The sequence below is a fragment of the Nerophis ophidion genome, linkage group LG14 (genome assembly GCF_033978795.1).
Source record: "Nerophis ophidion isolate RoL-2023_Sa linkage group LG14, RoL_Noph_v1.0, whole genome shotgun sequence".
Lineage (NCBI taxonomy): Eukaryota > Metazoa > Chordata > Actinopteri > Syngnathiformes > Syngnathidae > Nerophis > Nerophis ophidion.
Window position 1 is genome coordinate 32,199,264 of NC_084624.1, and position 21,022 is coordinate 32,220,285.

General features: G+C 38.9%; 1 protein-coding gene across 6 annotated transcripts in view; it reads right to left on the minus strand.

Moving 5' to 3' along the window:
* Positions 1 to 21,022, minus strand: part of mylk4a (myosin light chain kinase family, member 4a) — a 44,900-nt gene that overhangs the window by 16,930 nt on the left and 6,948 nt on the right. For 2 of the 6 annotated variants that reach the window (XM_061920436.1, XM_061920434.1), the window contains exons 1-3: positions 10,851 to 11,656; positions 7,663 to 7,800; positions 7,382 to 7,478 (exon numbers count right to left, since the gene is read on the minus strand). In XM_061920436.1, coding sequence (XP_061776420.1) covers positions 7,382 to 7,478; positions 7,663 to 7,800; positions 10,851 to 11,333 — 718 coding nt within the window. In that variant the 5' untranslated portion in view covers positions 11,334 to 11,656. Of the gene's footprint in view, positions 1 to 7,381; positions 7,479 to 7,662; positions 7,801 to 10,850; positions 11,657 to 21,022 lie in introns of those variants that run through there. The other 4 variants (XM_061920438.1, XM_061920435.1, XM_061920437.1 and 1 more) reach the window with 3 other exon arrangements.

Here is a 21,022-nt window from a genome sequence, read left to right on the forward strand (position 1 = left end):
ATAGCGTGCAAGGACAGGAGTGGATGAAATGTCGAAACTTTAATGATTCAGACTTTACTTGAATAAAAAACGGAGCAGCATCTTCTCATCCGTAAACAACAACACCGGAAATGTGTCCCTTGAAAAACCATCTGACCGGAACTCTAATAACTAGAGTTCCTTGGGTGAATAATGTAAACTCACTACCACCAGTATGTTTTAGCGCTTTCATGGTGAGTTTACTGACAGATATAAGTAAGAACTTTACTTTATATTAGAAATGGCAACAGTGGAGGATGAATGTCCCATAACAAGAAGAGAAAAAAAGAAGCTTATCGAGTACGGTGTCGGTGAGGACGCGCAATTTTTTAGGATTTACGCAGATCCCAAATACAGATCAGCAGGTACCAGAATGTAAGAAATGTTGCTTTTGCATAATATTTCAAAGCAAAACGCTAAATAATGGTTTACCTTATACACACACCATAATAATACTTGTATGTTTAATGCGCCGACAATCCTTCAACTGGTGCGGCTTCATAGCTTACCAAAGTCGTAATAAAACATTTTGATTGATTTTTGAGCGCCATGTGTAATGTTCTATATTTTCAATAGAACATTTAAAGTGTCAACACTGAATATTGCATTGTTGTATTTTTTCCCCCACAGCTTATGAACTTACATTCATATTTGTTTGAAGTATTATTCAATAAATATATTTATAAAGGATTTTTGAATTGTTGCTATTTTTATAATATTTTTTAAAAATCTCACGTACCCCAAGGCATACCTTCAGGTACCCCCAGGGATAAGTGTACCCCCATTTGAGAACCACTGTCATAGAGAAATGTCTTAATCGCAAACATTATGACTAAAGTGGTGAAGCTGTATTTTCAGTTTAGAAACATCCATCCATCCATTTCCTACCGCTTATTCCCTTTTGGGGTTGCGGGGGGCGCTGGCGCCTATCTCAGCTATAATCGGGCGGAAGGCGGGGTACACCCTGGACAAGTCGCCATCTCATTGCAGGGCCAGTTTAGAAACATATTCATCATAAATTTAGTTTCTTTATTTTAGCACAACATAATACATATTGTATGTAAATGTATTGTTTATTTGATTAGTACTTCTTCTAAACACCCTGACCTGAGCCTAAGGTTTATTTGTTAAATAGTGCAGTCTAAATGTATTTCTTATGTGTGACTGCCATCTACTGGTCTCACTTATCATTACATGTACCAAAAAAAATAGATTCGAGGTGGGTATGCTCAACCAAAATGATTCCGTACATTAGGTTCACCGGGTTATAAGGTGCACTGTCGAGTTGAGAAAAAAAAAAAGATTTTAAGTGTGCCTTATAGTCCGAAATATACGGTATTTTTGCCATCACCCTTACACAGTGTTTTTAGCCACACAAAATGACAACACAAAGACAAGATAAAGTTAGACAGAGAAAAGCAATTCATCATTAAAATTGACACAAAAATAAGCGACAATTCCATTGTTTTCGAGTTTCAGTCAGGCCCTTCAGTCATGCAACTTCCTCAAAGTAACATTTTTCAAAGCAAAAATTATAACAAGAACACTACCGGCTAGCTTATGTTACAATTAGTTGTTTAACAGAACATATTTGTTTGCCAATTGTCTATATTTTATGCAATAAAGATTTTTACCGGCCCGAATAAAACTATTGGTGTTTACGGCGGTCACTCACCCGGTCTCTCGCACAGGGAGTGCGTGGACACATACACAAGTAGTCCAAGGGAAGCAACAAACAACTTGGATTCATGTTGTTGTTACAAATATACATTCAATGACAGCTAATGCTAGCTATCCAAATTGCTATTATTAGCAAACAACACCCTAAGCTAATGCGTGTGCACGTGTTACGCACATACGTAATTACGTACAAGAAGCCGTAAGAGGGCGGGATATACTGTGTAAAATACATCAAAAAGTTGGCGCCCTTTAGGCACCTGTGTAAATGTTGCAATCAGCCCTTTTTAAATGCAAAGAGTCGTACAGTTAAAAAAAAAAGCTTACAATTGAAGTGTGAATTTGGGTAATGTGTTGGGGATGAGTGTAATATAAAAAATGTTCACCTGTTTTTAAGACCATTTCCACAAATAGGGATGGACGCCGAATTTGGTACTTTTATAGGTACCAACCAAAATCTGTTGGTTGTACCGATTCATGTAAAATTGAACGGTGCCATATTTCGTTATCAGTTGCGCGTGACATCACGTCCAGTTGCACACTGGTTTAAAAACTGCAAGAACAAATTTTCCATGCCAACAAAGAAAGAAGGTGATCAAAAGTACAATAAAACTCCACTTTTCAAAATATAGTAGCTGGATGCTAATTTACATGAATTTGTTATAGACATTACTGATGACCATAATCAATTTTACATGGGGATTACAAACACCTCCAAATTTGGTAATCAAACTTACAATTAACATACACATCACAGTCAAATCTCTGATGTGCAATAAATACAATACTTACAGTGCAAACATTTTGTAGGGTTTAACCAAAGAAAAGACTGGCACATTCAACTTAATGGCAAAAACTATTTCCTGACTTAGGCTACACACCGTAATCTATACTCTACTGCCATCTAACGTCTTGGTATCGCAAATGCATGCAAAGCCTACTATATGATACAGTGCAGAAGCAATAACACACGATTACAACTGGACAGCATAGCTCAGTATTGAATGTTAGATTTGAAAAAAATTATATACACAATGAACATTTAATAAAGTGAACCTACAAAACCAACTTTTCTTATCTATTGGTACATGTTTGTGTATTTGGGATCTGCCAAAATCCCAAAATGTTTAAATCAAAAATGAAAGCATGGCAGAGATATTTGTAAAACAATATTGCCTTCCTTGGTACTTCCTCCAAACGAGCTGGAATTTGCCCAACTCTTTCCAATTGGTTAGATTAACGGATGTCTCCAAAGATGTTAAAGTTTTATCCAAAGCGCTTTGCATGAATCCGCCATTGTAGTTCAATGTTATAGTCAATAAGTTCCTTATTTTTCTCTATCCTCTTGTTGTGGAGCAGAATGACTCGCACATGCATCTTCCATTGTTGCCATTTGTAATACAAAGTAGTGTATAGTTCGAATTTATATCTCTCAGTAATATAATATCGACATGGAAGCGCTAAAAACTACAACATGGCTGACGAGGAGAAGACGCAGTCAAAGTGGAGGCCCGTAAATAAGACCGCCCACAAAACGATGCATCTTTAAGAGACAGTCAGAAAATGTTTTAAAGATGGTCTGTAAAACATAGTCGATGCAAGATGTTGACCACCATCACATGTTATGTAGACCACAAGAGAGTGTTTAAATTGTAGAAAGAAATAACCATAATTGATTAGAATAGAATAAAAAGTACTTTATTGATTCCTAGGGGAAATTCAGCAATAAAATGTGACTCCGGTGGGACATAATATGAGGTCCCCAACCTTTTTTCCACCAGGGACCGGTTAAATTTATGCATTATTTTCACAGGCCGGCTTTCCACAAATGACAGCAAAAAAATAAGCATTAAAAAACAAATCACTATAACGCTTAAGTCGTGGGAGCCCTGGGCGTGTTTCTTTGCGAAGAGATGGTCCCCGCTATGTTGATGACATGTACTACATACCAGTGGTTCTTAACCATACCAGTGCTGGCCCGTGAGCGCCCCTTTAAATTGTAATATATCTGTTTTTCAGCTGTGGTCCGTACAGCCCGCAGCGGTACTTAGTTGTAATACAATTTTCCACCACTTGTGGCAGTAATGACAATATAAAACAAACAGAAAAAAATCTGGCGCTAATGTCATAGAGCAGTGGTTCTCAACCTTTTTTCAATAATGTACCCCCTGTGAAAAAATGTTTAATTCAAGTACCCCCCAATCAGAGCAAAGCATTTTTGGTTGAAAAAAGAGATAAAGAAGTAAAATACAGCACTATCGTCAGTTTCTGATTTATTAAATTGTATAACAGTGCAAAATATTGCTCATTTGTAGTGGTCTTTCTTGAAGTATTTGGAAAAAAAGATATAAAAATAACTAAAATTTGAAAAGTAAACAAGTGATTCAATTATAAATAAAGATTTTTTCACATAAAAGTTATCATCAACTTAAAGTGTCCTCTTTGGGGATTGTAATAGAGATCCATTTGGATTCATGAACTTAATTGTAAACATTTCTTCACAAAAAAAGAAATCTTTAACTTTATTTATGGAACATGTCCACAAAAAATCTAGCTGTCAACACTGAATATTGCATTGTTGTATTTCTTTTCACAGTTTATGAACTTACATTCATATTTTTTTGAAGTATTATTCAATAAATATATTTATAAAGGATTTTTGAATTGTTGCTATTTTTATAATATTTTTTAATAATCTCGCGTACCCCTTGGCATACCTTCAGGTACCCCCAGCGGTACGTGTACCCCCATTTGAGAACCACTGTCATAGAGAAATGTCTAAAGCGCAAACATTATGACTAAAGTGGTGAAGCTGTATTTTCATTTGCACTTTAATTTCATTGACAGTTTAGAAACACATTCATTATAAATTTAGTTTATTTATTTTAGCACAACATAATACATATTGTATGTAAATGTATTGTTTATTTGATTAGTACTTCTTCTAATCACCCTGACCTGAGCCTAAGGTTTATTTGTTAAATTAATAGTAATCTTGGTGTTTGACACATGTTTTTATATCAATTGATGAGGTAGTAAACTCTAAGTAGGTTAGAAATAATTTTTGGATAAAGCATCAAAATCAAGAGTAAGGTTACTCATTCAGTGTTTAATATTGGAGTGGTCCGTGGACCCCTACATAGCGCAAAGGTTGGGCACCAAGGTCAAAAAGGTTAAGAACCCCTGCTATATACTATGACCCAGCTAGGAACTGCAAATGGAAATCAACCTTTTGGCTACAATCTGGCACATTAGCATTTAATATGTTCATCAATGTGCATTATCAACATGTACAATATAACAAAAGGTGACTTCCTATCAGGAGTTGGAATATACATTTATTAACAAGTTATCCGTGTATTTAGTGCAAAATGTGAACGTTAAGTCTGAGAAAATGCATTAGGTTATAAGTTACTTAATGTTTTGTGCGTCCTGGTAGCAAATGCGTCACGGACTGGTGCCGGTCCCCGGACCGGTGGTTGGGGACCACTGATTTAACACAAGCAGGGTTTCCCCCAGATTGTGATACACCAGTGGCGGTGGGGGTGTGCCTATGGGCGTGGTCAACAGACCATCCTAAAATTGCCTAATCTGCAATGATGCCTGTATATATTTTTAAGAGGTTGAAAAAATCTAAAACACACATTTAAAAACAAATCTGTTATTATTTAGTATTAATATATATTATTTATTGTAAATTTTTTCTCAATGTTTCAATTGTTGCTGCTTATTGTACAATGTACTTTGTTGAGAATTGTTGTTTCTAGAGACATCAATCTTTTTAGTGACTTTTTTGTTATTATTTACAAATAGCAACACTTCTAGCTTCTTTTTCTGGTGAATTTGTACTCGTGTTTAAAGATTTTTTACTACTGTTACTTGATGTCCACGACCAACAGTGAGAGCTGCTCTGCTGCTCCACCTTCAGTTTCTTTCCTTAAAAAAGAGCCACTGTCCTCTTAAAATTTGCACATTGCCTGTTTTGTAAATCACTGTCCGTAGGTATCTTGTATACATTAAAGTACCTCAGACACTGCCTCCGCTCCAGGCAATCTTGTGTGTTGCATAAGTTATCAAAACATACGGTTTTGGTTGGGCTGTTTCGTTTTTCAAAGTCTATTTTGGGCGGCTGAATTTTCTGTGCATCACTCGTCAATAGTAGGGGTGTGGGAAAAAATCGATTCGAATTTGAATCGCAATTCTCACGTTGTGCCATTCAGAATCTATTCACATTTTTTTAAAATCTATTTATTTTTATTTTTATTATCAATCCAACAAAACAATACAAAGCAATGCCATAACAATGCAATCCAATTCCAAAACCAAACCTGACTCAGCAACACTCAGAACTGCAATAAACAGAGCGATTGAGAGGAGACACAAACACGACACAGAAAAAACCAGTAGTGAAACAAAAATGAATATTATCAACAACAGTATCAATATTAGTTATAATTTCAGCATAGCAGTGATTAAAAATCCCACATTGACATTATCATTAGACATTTAAAAAAAATAAAAATAAAAGAACAATAGTGTCACAGTGGCTTACTTGCATCGCATCTCATAAGCTTGACAACACACTGTGTCCAAGATTTTCACAAAGATCAAATAAGTCATATTTTTGGTTCGTTTAAGAGTTAAAACAAATTTACATTATTGCAATCAGTTGATAAAACATTGTCCTTTACAATTATAACAGATTTTTACAAAAATCTACTACTCTGCTTGTATGTCGGCATACTGGGGTAGATCCTGCTGAAATCCTATGTATTGAATGAATATAGAATCCTTTTGAAACGGGAAAAAATAGTTTTTGAATCGAGAATCATGTTAAATTGAAAAAAAAATCGATTTGAATTGAGTCGTGACCCCAAGAATCGATATTGAATCGAATCGTGGGACACCCAAAGTTTCGCAGGCTTTGTCAATAGTGTGCAAATAATAGGCCATCATTCATACTGTTTATGAATGTTTTTGTTCATGTGTTATTGATGTTCGGAGTTCCCATGATTATGAACACAGCATGTGTGAAAGGGGATTAAGAAGAATGAGGAAGTGTTGTGTGTCTGGGAGTGAAGCAGGAAAATTGGCAAAAATATCTAAAAAGAGTGTCAGACATTTTGTGACTTTTTCTGGACGCTACAACATTATATAATTTAATTTATTTTTATGTAAACAAAGGAATAAAAAAATGTAAAGTGTGGCGGATTTTATTCTTCCATGGCGGGTCGCCACAATCAATTAAGGGGAAACAGTCATGTAAACACATAATTGGTACATTTGAGTACTAACCATAAATTGATTAACGTGGACCCCGACTTAAACAAGTTGAAAAACTTATTTGGGTGTTACCATTTAGTGGTCAATTGTACGGAACATGTACTGTACTGTGTGGAATCTACTAATAAAAATCTCAATCAATCAAAAAAAACAACTAGTATCGATTACCAGGTACCAAGAATTTGTACAGTATCGATTCAAATGTGAAAGGCCACAAATATCATAAATATGTTCTTTTTTAACACAGAAGACCATAAACCAGTATAGAAGAAAAACAACAACTAAAGTTATGATAATTTTACTTAAGATTTGATGACTGGTTTCCATCACTGTGCTGTATATAATATGTTTGCTACATATTTACCAATACATAATACAAGTAATATTATGTTGACTTCTGTACCTGATGTGTCTGGAGGTTTCATCTTCATTTGGCCTTTCAGACCTTTGGGAATCAAACAAGGCTTCTCTTCGCCGTCCTTGCCTTTGTGATCTTTCAGCTGTGAGACATACGATTGAAAATAGTATTACAGACATAATTGCAATATACTGAAATGCATTTTATTTGACTGCATTAACGTAATATATCTGATTCTTTAACAGAAAGTACAGTGAGAAAATAAGGAGTGTTAATGGTATTGTATAAACACAGAAGCAAAGCTGTATGAGCACGAGTTAACCTACAAAGGTTGCTGATTTGCGAGCAGCCAGGAAATGCTTTGGTCCGTGGAGCTTTGTCCTGTGAGACGGCTGTGAAGGAGCAGGCTCACAAACAGAAGTTATCTCTTGATTTCCTTTACTGGCTTTGTTAGAGGTAGTTTTCTAGTAAAAAGACAAGATGTAAGCAGTTAGTAGGGTTACGTCAACATGAGATGAGTCACGTAAAAAAAACAAAAACAAAAAAACAAGACATTTCTATTTCCTTGTTGAGATTTCACTTTTGACATTCAAAATGTCATAAATTCCCCAATCAATAAGTCATTGGGTTAATCCAAAATGAACCATATTTATTACCGTATTTTCCGGACAATAGGGTGCACCGGATTATAAGGCGCACTGCCGATGAATGGTCTATTTTTGATCTATTTTCATATATTAGGCACACCGGATTATAAATCGCATTAAAGGAGTCATATTTTTTTTTCTAAAAGTAAAAAACTTCCTTGTGGTCTACATAACATGTAATGGTGGTTCTTTGGTCAAAATGTTGCATAGATTATGTACAGATCATCTTCAAGCCGCTTTCTGACAGCCGCTTCTGGATGCGCCGTTTTGTGGGCGGTCTTATTTACATGGCTCACCTTCAGCAGAGTCTTCTCCCCATCATCTTTTTGTAGCTGTGTAGCGTGCAAGGACGGCAGTGGAAGAATTTTAAAAGATGGAGCTAACTGTTTTAATGACATTCAGACTTTACTTGAATCAATAACGGAGCAGCATCTACTCATCCGGAAGCATCCACACCGGAAATGTGTCCCGTGAAAAACCGTCCGACCGGAACTTTAATAACTAAAGTTCCTTGGCGAGTCTACTGACAGATATAAGTAAGAACTTTATACTACTTTTTATTAGAATTGGCAACAATGGAGGATGAATGTCCCATAACAAGAAGAGAGAGAAAAAGAAGAAGTTTATCAGCTACGGTATCACCACGGACTACAAAGGCGGAGGTGCTCAATTTTTCAGGATTTACGCAGATCCCAAATACACAGCAGGTACAAGAAGGTAAGAGCAGTTGGTTTTGAATAATATTGTGAAACAGAAATCCAGATAATGTCTTCCCTTATACACACACCATAATAATGCTTGTATGTTGAAGCACATAGTACAATCCATCAAGCGGTGCAGATTCATATCTTACCAAAGTCGTAGTAAAACATTGATAGATTTTTTTAGCGCTGTGTGTAATATTCAATATTTTCAAAGGAACATTTAAAATGTTGGTGTTGTTTACTTGAGACCCATCATAGTCCAGTCTACAGTATCTTATGTTTGACTGCCAACTACTGGTCACACTTATCATCACACCATGTACCAAGTACTGATAAAATAGCTTCGAGGTGGGTATGCTCAACCAAAATTATTCCTTACATTAGGTGCACAGGGTTACAAGGCACACTGTCAAATTTTGAGGAAGAAAAAAAAGGATTTTAAGTGTACCTTATAGTCCGGAAAATACGCTATTTTTGCCATCACCCTTCTACAGTGTTTTTAGCCTTGACTTGGACAATTATTTATTACAGACAGTATGCTTGACTCAGGAGTCACACAATGACAATACATAGACAAGATGAAGTTAGACAGAGAAAAAGCAATTAATCATGAAAATGACACAAAAATAAGCAACAACTCCATTGTTTTCGAGTTTCAGTCAGGCACTTCATTCATGCACGTAATACAACATGCCTTTGATTATTCGTGGCAGATGGACAGAAGGCAGCAGGGCAGTGAATTTATAGCTTATCACTTGCTGCACTCAACCACGGAATGCAACGCCAAGGTCTGACCTTCAGCGGAAAATATTACAAGCGACCGTAGGCCCCAATCCAAATGTCTCGACTGAGGAAACTCACTAAACACTGTGAGCTCAGGTTCAAATGGAAAAAAGTCTTCTTGAACCTGCAGGCTTCTCACATTTGCTGCTGTGAGGTACACGGCACAGAGGATATTTCCGGTCCTCTGTGTGCCTGGCAACAGCGACACTTGCTGCAGATCAAATCTCTGATTGGGAGACCAGGGGTTGCCACCAGTAATGGAAATTACTCAACATGAATTTTGGAATGTCACACCTGTGGTAGTGGTAGGGGATGGATGCTCTTAAGGGAAAAATAAATTCCCTGAAACGTGAGTCCCACTGGACAATATAGTTGGTGGTTTGTCATGTTGGACCTATTGCACTCAGTTGTTGTTTATAATGATCATAATTCATTGACTGACCATTTTAGGAAATGTGACATAATGCTTTCAAGTAGGTGACAACTTGCTTGTTTCTTGTTGACTCTGGTTACATAAGCCATGATGAGTGAACACTGATAAGATATCGTACTATAGGGTGTCGGTGAATGCCTTTCTTGATGCCAAAAAAACACTTAATGACCTTTTCATGATAATTGGGAGCAACTAGAAACAAACTTAAGCATTATTGTAAGATAATTTGGGGTTGTTATCCTTGTTCTCTAATTTCACAGAGAATAATGCACAAATCAAATATGTTCGGGGATACAGATTGGAAATCCGTGAACATAAATCATTGATTTCTAATGCAATTTTTTTTGTTGTTCAATATTGGTGGAGCTCTCAAATTATGAAATTTCATTGCAGTTTTGGGGCAAATGTCTTTGATTATCAACATAAGTTAGTATTGAACAGCTTTCCCAAGTACGGAAGTCGAGGAACCGCAGAGACCTAAATCTTCTTTAAGCATGCCGCAGCGTCTGGACAGCGAACAAGAGAAGGCAAGAGGATGTTGACTCATTACAATCCTTTTGACACCGGATTCCTAATGTGTCCCTATAGACCATAAATACTGTGCCCCAGATCCAAAAACAGCATTTCTAGAGAGGGCCGCTTCCATTTACTCCCCCACCCCCCCTAAGTTTTACCGGTGCCATTCCTGGAGTCCCGCTGGCTTGCGCCAAGCAAGTGTGCAGAATGCATACGAGTCCCAGCACATTAAACTCAACTCACACCAAGTCACATTTGCAATGCAAGAGCTCTGCTGTAATTATCTATTTCACATCCTCTTGCATGACAGGACAATACCACTAAAATCATCCCAAAAATGTCAACAGTCATCAGTGGACCAACATATGACACACAACTCCTGCAAATTGTTGGAATGACCAAACTTACTCAGTTGTTTCAGTATTTCTCACCTTCTCAGTTTTTTTGGTGTCTGATGATTTCATCTTCAGAACTTGCTTTCCTTTGTTACCCTTTCTGGTAGCACGCCCATTAAATATAAGCTCCATCACTCTGGAGCTCTTAACCGTCTCCCCGATGAAGCTGATCACCTGCTGCATGCTGAGCACCAGTTTCTCCATGCCTTCTAGCTTCAGAGCCTGCATCTCAGACCGCTGGTTTACCGCTGACATAATGGTGCTCATTTTCTGGTATATTTCCTTAACTTCTTGTCTCACTTCTCCCTGCGGAACAAGGATCTCTTCCTTGCTAACTTTAGGATTCTCCTCCTTTGCAGTGCCTACAGGTTCAGCATCCAGCCGACTGAGGACCTTTTCTTGAAGGTTGATGAGCGTATCCATCTTGCCGCTCAATGATTCGATCCGATTTTGAATGAGGTCAAAACTTGCATTGTCAACTCGCTGGCCTTGCATTGCTGTCTTCATCAAGTAACTCATGGTTCTGGGTGAAAAGTCACGTCAAGGTACCGACTTGAGACGAGAACGGGATCAGTAACGTCCGTGAAACAGACGGAAAGACTTTCAAAACAATCGGAGCCAGCTCAACCCTTAAGTGCTCCCGTCAGTTGTGCAAAGAGTCGAGTAACACTCCAGTGGAAGCACTCAAGAATTAAAAATCATCAGTCACCATCGAGGCGACAATAGTTTCCTAAAGAACCAAAACAATACCTACAGTCCTTCTACTTTATTCAGTAATCCTAGTGCCTGTCCCTCTCCACACTATTGGAAGTGCAGCAGGCCAGTGGACCTAAATGCAAATGGACAGACTGCGTCAGCAAGGGTCAAGTGTTTGGGGAGGGGGCTTGGCACTGCCTCGGCTATGAGACATTTGAGAGCCTTCAAGTGCTAAGCCCAGCAGCATCACTCGCCTGCTCTGTGTCAAAATGGTCGCTGTACACACTACTAGATAGGCACAGTAATGTGATAAAGCTCTTTTGCTAATGAAAGGGCAAATACAAGCAGTAAATATCAATGGAAGCCCAGGATAGCACTGTTTACAACCACTAAGTACAAGCAGTATATAGTATGAGTGCGCTACTTTTTGTTAATATTCCAAATATAAAAAGAAGGCTATGTTGCAAATCAGACAGTACCAATGTAGAATATAAAAGGGGTCCCCCACATCCATTTTTGAGAGGCACACGGTACAGTAAGAGGTTTGGCTTGTCTGTTGAAAGAAGAGATGGCTGACATGAATGATTTATCATAAGCCAGCTCACTAAAAAAAACACCACCACTGATAACCACCATGAAAGAGCTAATTTTAACTGTGCACTTGCAATATGGACATAAATCCAAACTCAATGTATGGCGGTGTATCCTAACTTAACTTGTCTTCATCGGGAACAAACAGATATTGACTTCATCAGGAAAACCTCCCAGAAGGACACGCAGATGCCATAGCCGAAATGATTAAAATGATCTGAAACTCCAACGACGCTCAGGAGCAGTCCGGCTTGCCTGAGGCGCTGTGATGACACTCGACAATGCCGGAGTCGCAGACTGCAAACTGAGCCAGCGTAACCCTGCAACACTGTAGCGGTTGTAGCCAAAATCTGAGCTCAGGGCTTGGCAGACTGAGTTCAGAAGCTCAAGTCAGCATACAGTTACACTTTATTCTTATTAAATTAAGAGCAAACGTATCCCCCTTCGGACATTACCGATTTTGCATTTGATTTGCACTTCCCGGTCGCACTCATGTAAGATGACTGGCAAAAAAAGGGACGGAAACAGATGGGAGTTAAAGAGGTCATCGATCACGCTGGATAGGGACAGTAGTGACGCTCACACCTGTCCTCGGATGCCAACAGATGACAGACGGCATAAGTCATTTGCTGCATGTATGTCAAATTGAGAGGCATGGAAGTTTCTTGTGTCGCAAGTGCATGGAACAATCCAGTCCATTTCACGTATGGAATTGTATACCAGTACGCGTTGCAACATTAGGTACGCTTTCAGAGCGCGCTGAGGGTGTTGAAACTTTGGACAAGGACAGCCCAAATATAGAGTCCATTTTTCTCACTTTGCAGTAAAACGAATGCCAAACAAAGTAAAAGTTCACTGACAATTGCATTGCCTTTCACTTCCTCTGCAAGTCTGTGCATCCACGGCCTCCCTGATGGTGCATGTATTTTATCTTATGTGGCCGCACGGTCCTTTGTATAAATCTTGTAGTGGGTCCTTATGGATGAGGACATTTCCTGGCAGTTCAGTTGTGTTGTGGAGAGTGCTTTGAGCTGCAACCGAAAGACTACCTAAATTACGTATTTACTACAAAGTCCTTGCATCCCTATTGAACTTGCAAGGGCATCCATTGCTTTCATAAGTGTGACCTGTTTGACCTCCATTTGTGTTAGACTATTTGGCAAGGGGTCAAGGTGAGCTATTAAAAATGGAGTGTGGCATCCCTGTCAAGGTACACAATGTCCCCAGAGGCAGAGAGACACTGAGCTGCATGGCTACTGTCCAGTGCGCCTCGCGGACGTCGATCTGCCTGCCAGCACTGGCTGTACTATCTCTCGGAAACTTGTGCACTTAAAATGCATGTGCGCCAGCTGTGAAACTTAACTCCCCGTGCTGATGTCTCCAAAATCCCTAGTGTTCTTATGTCGTCATCTTGTGTGTTGGCACAGCTTGCAGACATATTTGACATTTTTGCATTTGAAAGCAGCTAAATAGACATTTAATGTGTTAGATTTACTCCCAATCATGACTCAAAACCTTTTGGATGTATTTTAGACTATGATATGGTGGGTTTATTTAATTTCATTAATTTATTTTAAACACAAAAAAAAAATATCTCCAATACAATAGTCATCTGACAAAGCAATAGTAATATTAATAGGAGCATTAAGAAACAAAAGCTTATATACAATACCCTGCCCCATCACTCAGATATAATAATACTATTTGGATTATTTAACAACAATACAATACATAATGATAATATATTTAAAAAAACATTTGTTGTATAATTACATGATACAGATTATATATAATTAAATTTATTAGGGCTGCACAATTTTGAAAAAATTTTGGAGACTTCTCTCCAAAAATGCGATTTGATTTGCAATTTTTATATTTTGATGCATATAACTGCTGATATAGGCTCCAGTGCCCCCCCGCCACCCCAAAAGGGACAAGCGGTAGAAAATGAAAAGATGGATAACTGCGAACATAAGTGATAAGTTACTTTTAGACTGCCAATCAACATATTGTTGTCTCAAGGTACCTGCCAAACATTAGAACAATATTCTATTATCTACTTTCAAAAATTTTGCGGACAAACTTTTGTCTACATCATGTCTTAAACTAAAGAAATAACCAATAAAATATATAGTGCTCTTATCATAATATATAATAATGCAAGTAACCATTTAAAAGGATATAATAGGGCTGGGCTATATATCGATATAAACGATATATCGCAGGTTTGTTTTTGTGCGATATAGAAAATGACTATATCGTAATATTCGATTATATGTTCTCACGCAGTTGCTTTTAGCTGCGGGCATTACACAACAAGCATTTCTCACTCCTTCTATTGCATGGGTGTCAAACTCTGGCCCGCGGGCCAAATTTGGCCCGCCGTGTAATTTCATTTGGCCCTTGAGGCAATATCCAATTAACATTACAGCTGGCCCTCCGTTATTACACAGCAACGGTGCCGCTGTAACCAGGAGCGCCGCTAGGGATTTTGGGCCCCATGAAAAGAATCTTTACAGGGCCCCCAACACATAATTTCACATAATTTTATCATCATTAGGGGCCTCTCTTGGCCCCCCTCCATTATGGGCCCCTAGAATCCGTCTCCTTTACCCCCCCTTTTCGGCGCCCCTGGCTGTAACACCGCAATTTCTCACACTTGCCAATGCTCCCGAAGTTCAGTGCTCCTCCCGAAAATCTCCCGGGGCAAACAAACATTCTCCCGATTTTCACCTGGACAACAATATTGAGGGTGTGCCTTAAAGGCACTGCCTTTAGCATTCTCTACAACCTGTCATCACGTCCGCATTTCCTCCATACAAACAGCGTGCAGGCCCAGTCGCATAATATATGCGGCTATTACACACACATAAGTGAATGCAAGCCATACGTGGTCAACAGCCATACAGGTCACACTAAAGGTGGCCGTATAAACAACTTTAACACTGTTACAAATATGCGCCACACTGTGAACTCACACCAAATTAGAATAATAAACACATTTCGGGAGAACATCTGCACTGTAACATAACATAAACACAACAGAACAAATACCCAGAACCCCTTGCAGCATTAACTCTTTCGGGACGCTACAATATATTTTAATATTTACCTCAGAAGGCTGTAAATAGAAAAGAGGCATTAAATTTGTATTTAAATTTTATTTGATATGCCATTGATATTTTTAAATTATTTTTATTATTATTTGAAACTCGATTTTGCATGTCACTATAAAGTTATATAAGCCTTGCTTGTTCAATGTTCAATGCAAAACTTGTTTGGATCCCTATTAAAAGGTTAATTTTGTTCAACCTTGGCCCGCGGCTTTGTTCAGTTTTAAATTTTGTCCCACTCTGTATTTGAGTTTGACACCCCTGTTCTAGTGTCTCCTTCTCACAGAGACGGAAAACAAGCCCGCCTTCTTACATACGTCACATACTGTCGCGCGTCTAGCGTCGTACGCTCTCGCCAAGCAGAGAGGTAGCAGCATGGCTAACGTTAGCTGAGAGGTCGTACAAGCAGAGCGGAACTTGTGATATTACAAGAGAGAGAAGGTGCTAAACGGATCAGAAATGGAGGAAGAACAATAAATGCCCAAAATAAAGAACAGGGGATCCATCATCTGGTGGTTTGGCTTCAAGTGGGAAGATATTCAGCAGACAACAGTAATTTGCAAAGTATGCAGCAGAAGTGTTACTACAAAAAGGTAGCAACACTATTAATTTGTTCTTTCGTTTAAAAAGTCACCCGTGAGAGAATGAAGAGTATTTAATGAATACAGTTTTGCTCAATTGACTTAGTTGTGATTTCCCTCTCTGCATGAAAGTTTAAAAGTAGCATATATTAATGCAGTATGAAGAAGAATCTTTTAATGTAGATACACAGAATCCTCAAACTGCTGTGATTATATGCATCAAGTGTTCATTCAAGGCCAAGGCAAAATATCATAATATATATCGTATATCGCAATATGGCATAAAAATATCGCAATATTAATAAAAGCCAATATCACCCAGCCCTAGGATATAAACATATTTCTCATTACTGTAGAATTGTTTACCATTGTACTGTAATCCGCAGGTAAATTGACCTTTAGTTGTCCTAAAGAAAGGCCTCATTACGATTCTCATCTTATTCATGAAAAAGCCAGGAACAAAACAAGGATTTGTATCGGGGGAGCCTTCTGAAAGATGGAGACGATTGAAGGCGGGAAATATTTTTTCATCTGACGCCAAACTTGTTAATTTTCTCCTAGATAGGGAAGCAAGGCATTTACGTTTTTCGTATCACTTGTAATTATTGGAAATGGACATTTTGTATGTAAACTATATTGTCCAATACAGTCTATGATCTTGTCTAACAAAGCTCTCTTGCAATGAATGCTTAGCATGTGAGCCCGGTCAATGACACATCGACATATATAGTACTTTATTGATTCCTTCAGGAGAGTTCTACAGGCTAATGGGGGAAATATATGCCCGTTAGCCTGTATGTTGATGTGTAATCGAACTGACATGTTTCCTATCCATCCATCCATCCATTCATCCATTTTCTACCATGTCCCTTTTGGGGTCGCGGGGGGTCGCTGGCGCCTATCTCAGCTGCGTTCGGGCGGTAGGCGGTGTACACCCAGGACAAGTCGCCAACTCATCGCAGGGCCAACACAGATAGACAGACAACATTCACACTCACATTCACACACTAGGGCCAATTTAGTGTTGCCAATCAACCTATCCCCAGGTGCATGTCTTTGGAAGTGGGAGGAAGCCGGAGTACCCGGAGGGAACCCACACAGTCACGGGGAGAACATGCAATTTCCTCACAGAAAGATCCCAAACCGGGATTGAACCCAGGACTGCTCAGGACTGACAGGTTTTATTTGTCAAATATACAAACCCTGTTTCCATATAAGTTGGGAAATTGTGTTCGATGTAAATATATACGGAATACAATGATTTACAAATCATTTTCAACCCATATCCAGTTGAATATGCTACAAAGACAACATATTTGATGTTCAAACTGATAAAAAAAAAAATTTTGGCAAATAATCATTAACTTTAGAATTTGATGCCAGCAACACATGACAAAGAAGTTGGGAAAGTTGGCAATAAATACTGATGAAGTTGAGGACTGCTCATCAAAAACTTATTTGGAACATCTCAGGTGTGCAGGCTAATTGGGAACAGGTTGGTGCCATGGTTGGGTATAAAAACAGCTTCCCCAAAATGCTCAGTCTTTTACAAGAAAGGATGGGGGGAGGTACACCCCTTTGTCCACAACTGAGTGAGCAAATAGTCAAATAAAAGTTTAAGAGCAACGTTTCTCAAAGTGCAATTGCAGGAAATTTGGGGATTTCAACATCTACCGTCCATAATATCATCAAAAGTTTCAGAGAATCTGGAAAAATCATTCCACGTAAGCGACATGGCTGGAAACCAACATTGAATGAACGTGACCTTCGATCCCTCAGACGGCACTGTATCAAAAACAGACAACCATCTCTAAAGGATATCACCACATGGGCTCAGGAACACTTCAGAAAACCACTGTCACTAAATACAGTTCGTCGCTACATCTGCAAGTGCAAGTTAAAACTCGACTATGCAAAGCGAAAGCCATTTATCAACAACATCCAGAAACGCCGCTGGCTTCTCTGGGCCTGAGATCATCTGAGATGGACTGATGCAAAGTGGAAAAGTGTTCTGTGGTCTGACGAGTCCACATTTCAAATTGTTTTTGGAAATATTGGACATCGTGTCATCCGGACCAAAAGGGAAGCGAACCTTCAAGACTGTTATCGACGCAAAGTTCAAAAGCCAGCATCTGTGATGGTATGTGGGTGCATTAGTGCCCAAGGCATGGGTAACTTACACATCTGTGAAGGCACCATTAATGCTGAAAGATACATACAGGTTTTGGAATATCATATTCTGCCATCTAAGCGCCGTCTTTTCCATGATGCTTATTTCAGCAAGACAATGCCAAGCCATATTCAGCATGTGTTACAACAGCGTGGCTTCGTAAAAAAAGAGTGCGGGTACTTTCCTGGCCCGCCTGTAGTCCAGACCTGTCTCCCATCGAAAATGTGTGGCGCACTATGAAGCGTAAAATACGACAGCGGAGACCCTGGACTGTTGGACTGAATCTTTACATAAAACAAGAATGGGAAAGAATGGGAAATAATTCCACTTTGAAAGCTTCAACAATTAGTTTCCTCAGTTCCCAAATGTTTATTGAGTGTTGTTAAAAGAAAAGGTGATGTAACACAGTGGTGAACATGCCCTTTCCCAACTACTTTGGCACGTGTTGCAGCCATGAAATTGTAAGGTAATTATTATTTGCAAAAAAAAAAAATAAAGTTTATGAGTTTGAACATCAAATATCTTGTCTTTGTAGTGCATTCAATTGAATTTGGGTTGAAAACGATTTTCCAAATCATTGTATTCTGTTTATATTTACATCTGACACAATTTCCCAAATCATATGGAAACGGGGTTTGTATATTTACCTATGTGGATATGGGTAGTGTCAGTGCCTATTTCGTTGTCAATATCCTGATACGCTGAGGAAATGGGTTTCAACATTAGCACAGCTGTCATGGCAATGTGAAATGCATGGAGGCAGCCAAATTATATGATAAAATAATTCCTCATTCGTGTTTGCATATTGTGGACTACATGTACCAAGTTATATGGCAATCTGAAACGTTTGAAAGAGTAGCCTATAGGCATACCTTGGTTAAATATCTCCCCTTTAGTTTTGTGCATAAATTAGGCGCATGCGCTACTTATTTTCACCTGTGCAACCATTGTTAGCGTGGTTGTAGTTCGTTTTAGTCTGTTTTCTGATATTACTGACAATAACCATGTCAGTCCGATAGCGTAAGATTCGTCGCTTGCCATTTGAAGTTCCTTGGAGTAGCCCAGTTGATCGAGCTGGATTTGTCTGCGTATCTGGCAACCTCAGTCAGGGACTACAGAATTTTGACTGTGATTGCTGTACCATTTCTGATGAGATTATTACAAATGGCTCCTTTTAAGTGCATTGTTCCCAACTTGTAAAAAATTAGTTTGGGTTGTCTTTTTTTTGTTGCCATCACGTGATCACAGAATTCTGGCTTCGTCCGTGTTGATGGTCTCATATTGCCCATCCAGGTTGAAGCTAAAATAATAATAGTAATCATTTGTTCCTCATAATTTTTGTGACTGTGCGAAACTCTTAGTAGTGAGTAGCAAGTAGCAAGGCTCTGTCCGTGCTTCCTCTGTGTGTAAATGAGCCGAGCCGCTCTTTGCCCAGCAAGATGAAGATTGTGGATGACTGTAAAGAGGGCTCACTACGTTCATTTAATTCTACAGTTAAATAAACGCGATCAGGTGCTGAGAGCGATGCAGACTGATACCTCTTTCTACCTGTTTGAGGCCAAAAATAAAGAAAAAACACACACATGGACATAGCAATTTATCGATGTCGGCAAAATATTTGGACTTCCTTTTTATTTATCATTCCATTTATCGTTTGACTTATTGACTATCGGCCCAAGCCAGGGATCTTCAACTTTTACCACTCAAAAGAGCCATTTTGACCCATTTTACAAAATAAAGAAAACAATGGGAGCCACAAAACTCTTTCTAAATTTATAACGTAATAACACTGCATACAGAGTTGTTATTTTTGCTTTGTGCTATGTATAAAGCAGGGGTCTCAGACACGCGGTTCGCACCTTAATATGAAAATGTTATGTTGGTGCGGCCCGCGTTTTACATGTATGACTTTTGTGTGAATGCCGCTTGACAGCATAACACCTACCAACACTCCCAATTTTTCCAGGAGACTCCCAACATTTCAGAGTAACTATTCCCTCGAATATCTGCTGATTTTCACCATAACAATAATAATAAGGGCGTGCAATAAAGACACTTCCTTTAGCGCCCTCTATAACTTGTACAAACAGCTTGCCAGACCAGTCATATGTTGTATATGGCTTTCGCTGACAAACTTAAGTGTCTGCAAGGCATACTTGATCAACAGCCATACAGGTCACACTGAGGGTGGCCGTATAAACAACTTTAACACTCGTACTAATATGCGCCACACTGTGAACCCTCACCAAACAAAAATGACAAACACATTTCAGGAGAACATCCTCACTGAAACACAACATAAACACAACAGAACAAATACTCAGAATCCCATGCATCCCTAACTATTCTGTGCGACATTATACATCTCCGCTACCACGGCAAGTTAGCAGCCGAGCCACATCAGAATGATCAAAGAGCCGCATTCGGCTCAGGAGCCGCGGGTTGCCGACCCCTGGCCTAGGCCTAGTCACCATTAAAACATTTTCCAAAGTGCAAGTGGTGTTTGTTATTAGCGTACTGCTGCCTCCACTGCAGCGCACAAACTTGCTGTTTTATGTAAACACTTTTGATTTGCCAGGAGGTAAGACGCGGGCTCAACAATTCTGATTGGCGTAAATGTCTGTCACTCAAATGTCGAGAAAAGAAACAAAACCCCTGCCTCTTGTGGTTATGTTATCACACTAATTAAAACCTCAATGTCAGTTAAATGTTGATTAATCGTGCAGCTCTAATATCCATATCTATTCACAATAATAACCCCATGTTTGAAACAGGAGCCTATAGGCATACCTTGGTAAAATGTCTCCTCTTTAGTTTTGGTCGTACATTAGGCTGCTAAGCATGCTTTACATATTTTCACCAGTACAACCATAGCTAGCGTTGGTTGGAGTTCGTTTTAGTCTTTGTTTTCTGATAGTACTGACAATAACCATATGCCAGTCCTACAGCGTACGACTCGTCGCTTGTCATTTGAAGTACCTTGGAGTACCAGTCGATCAAGCTGGAATCGGTTGCCTATCTGGCAACCTCAGTCAGGGAGAGGGGAAAGGGACTACA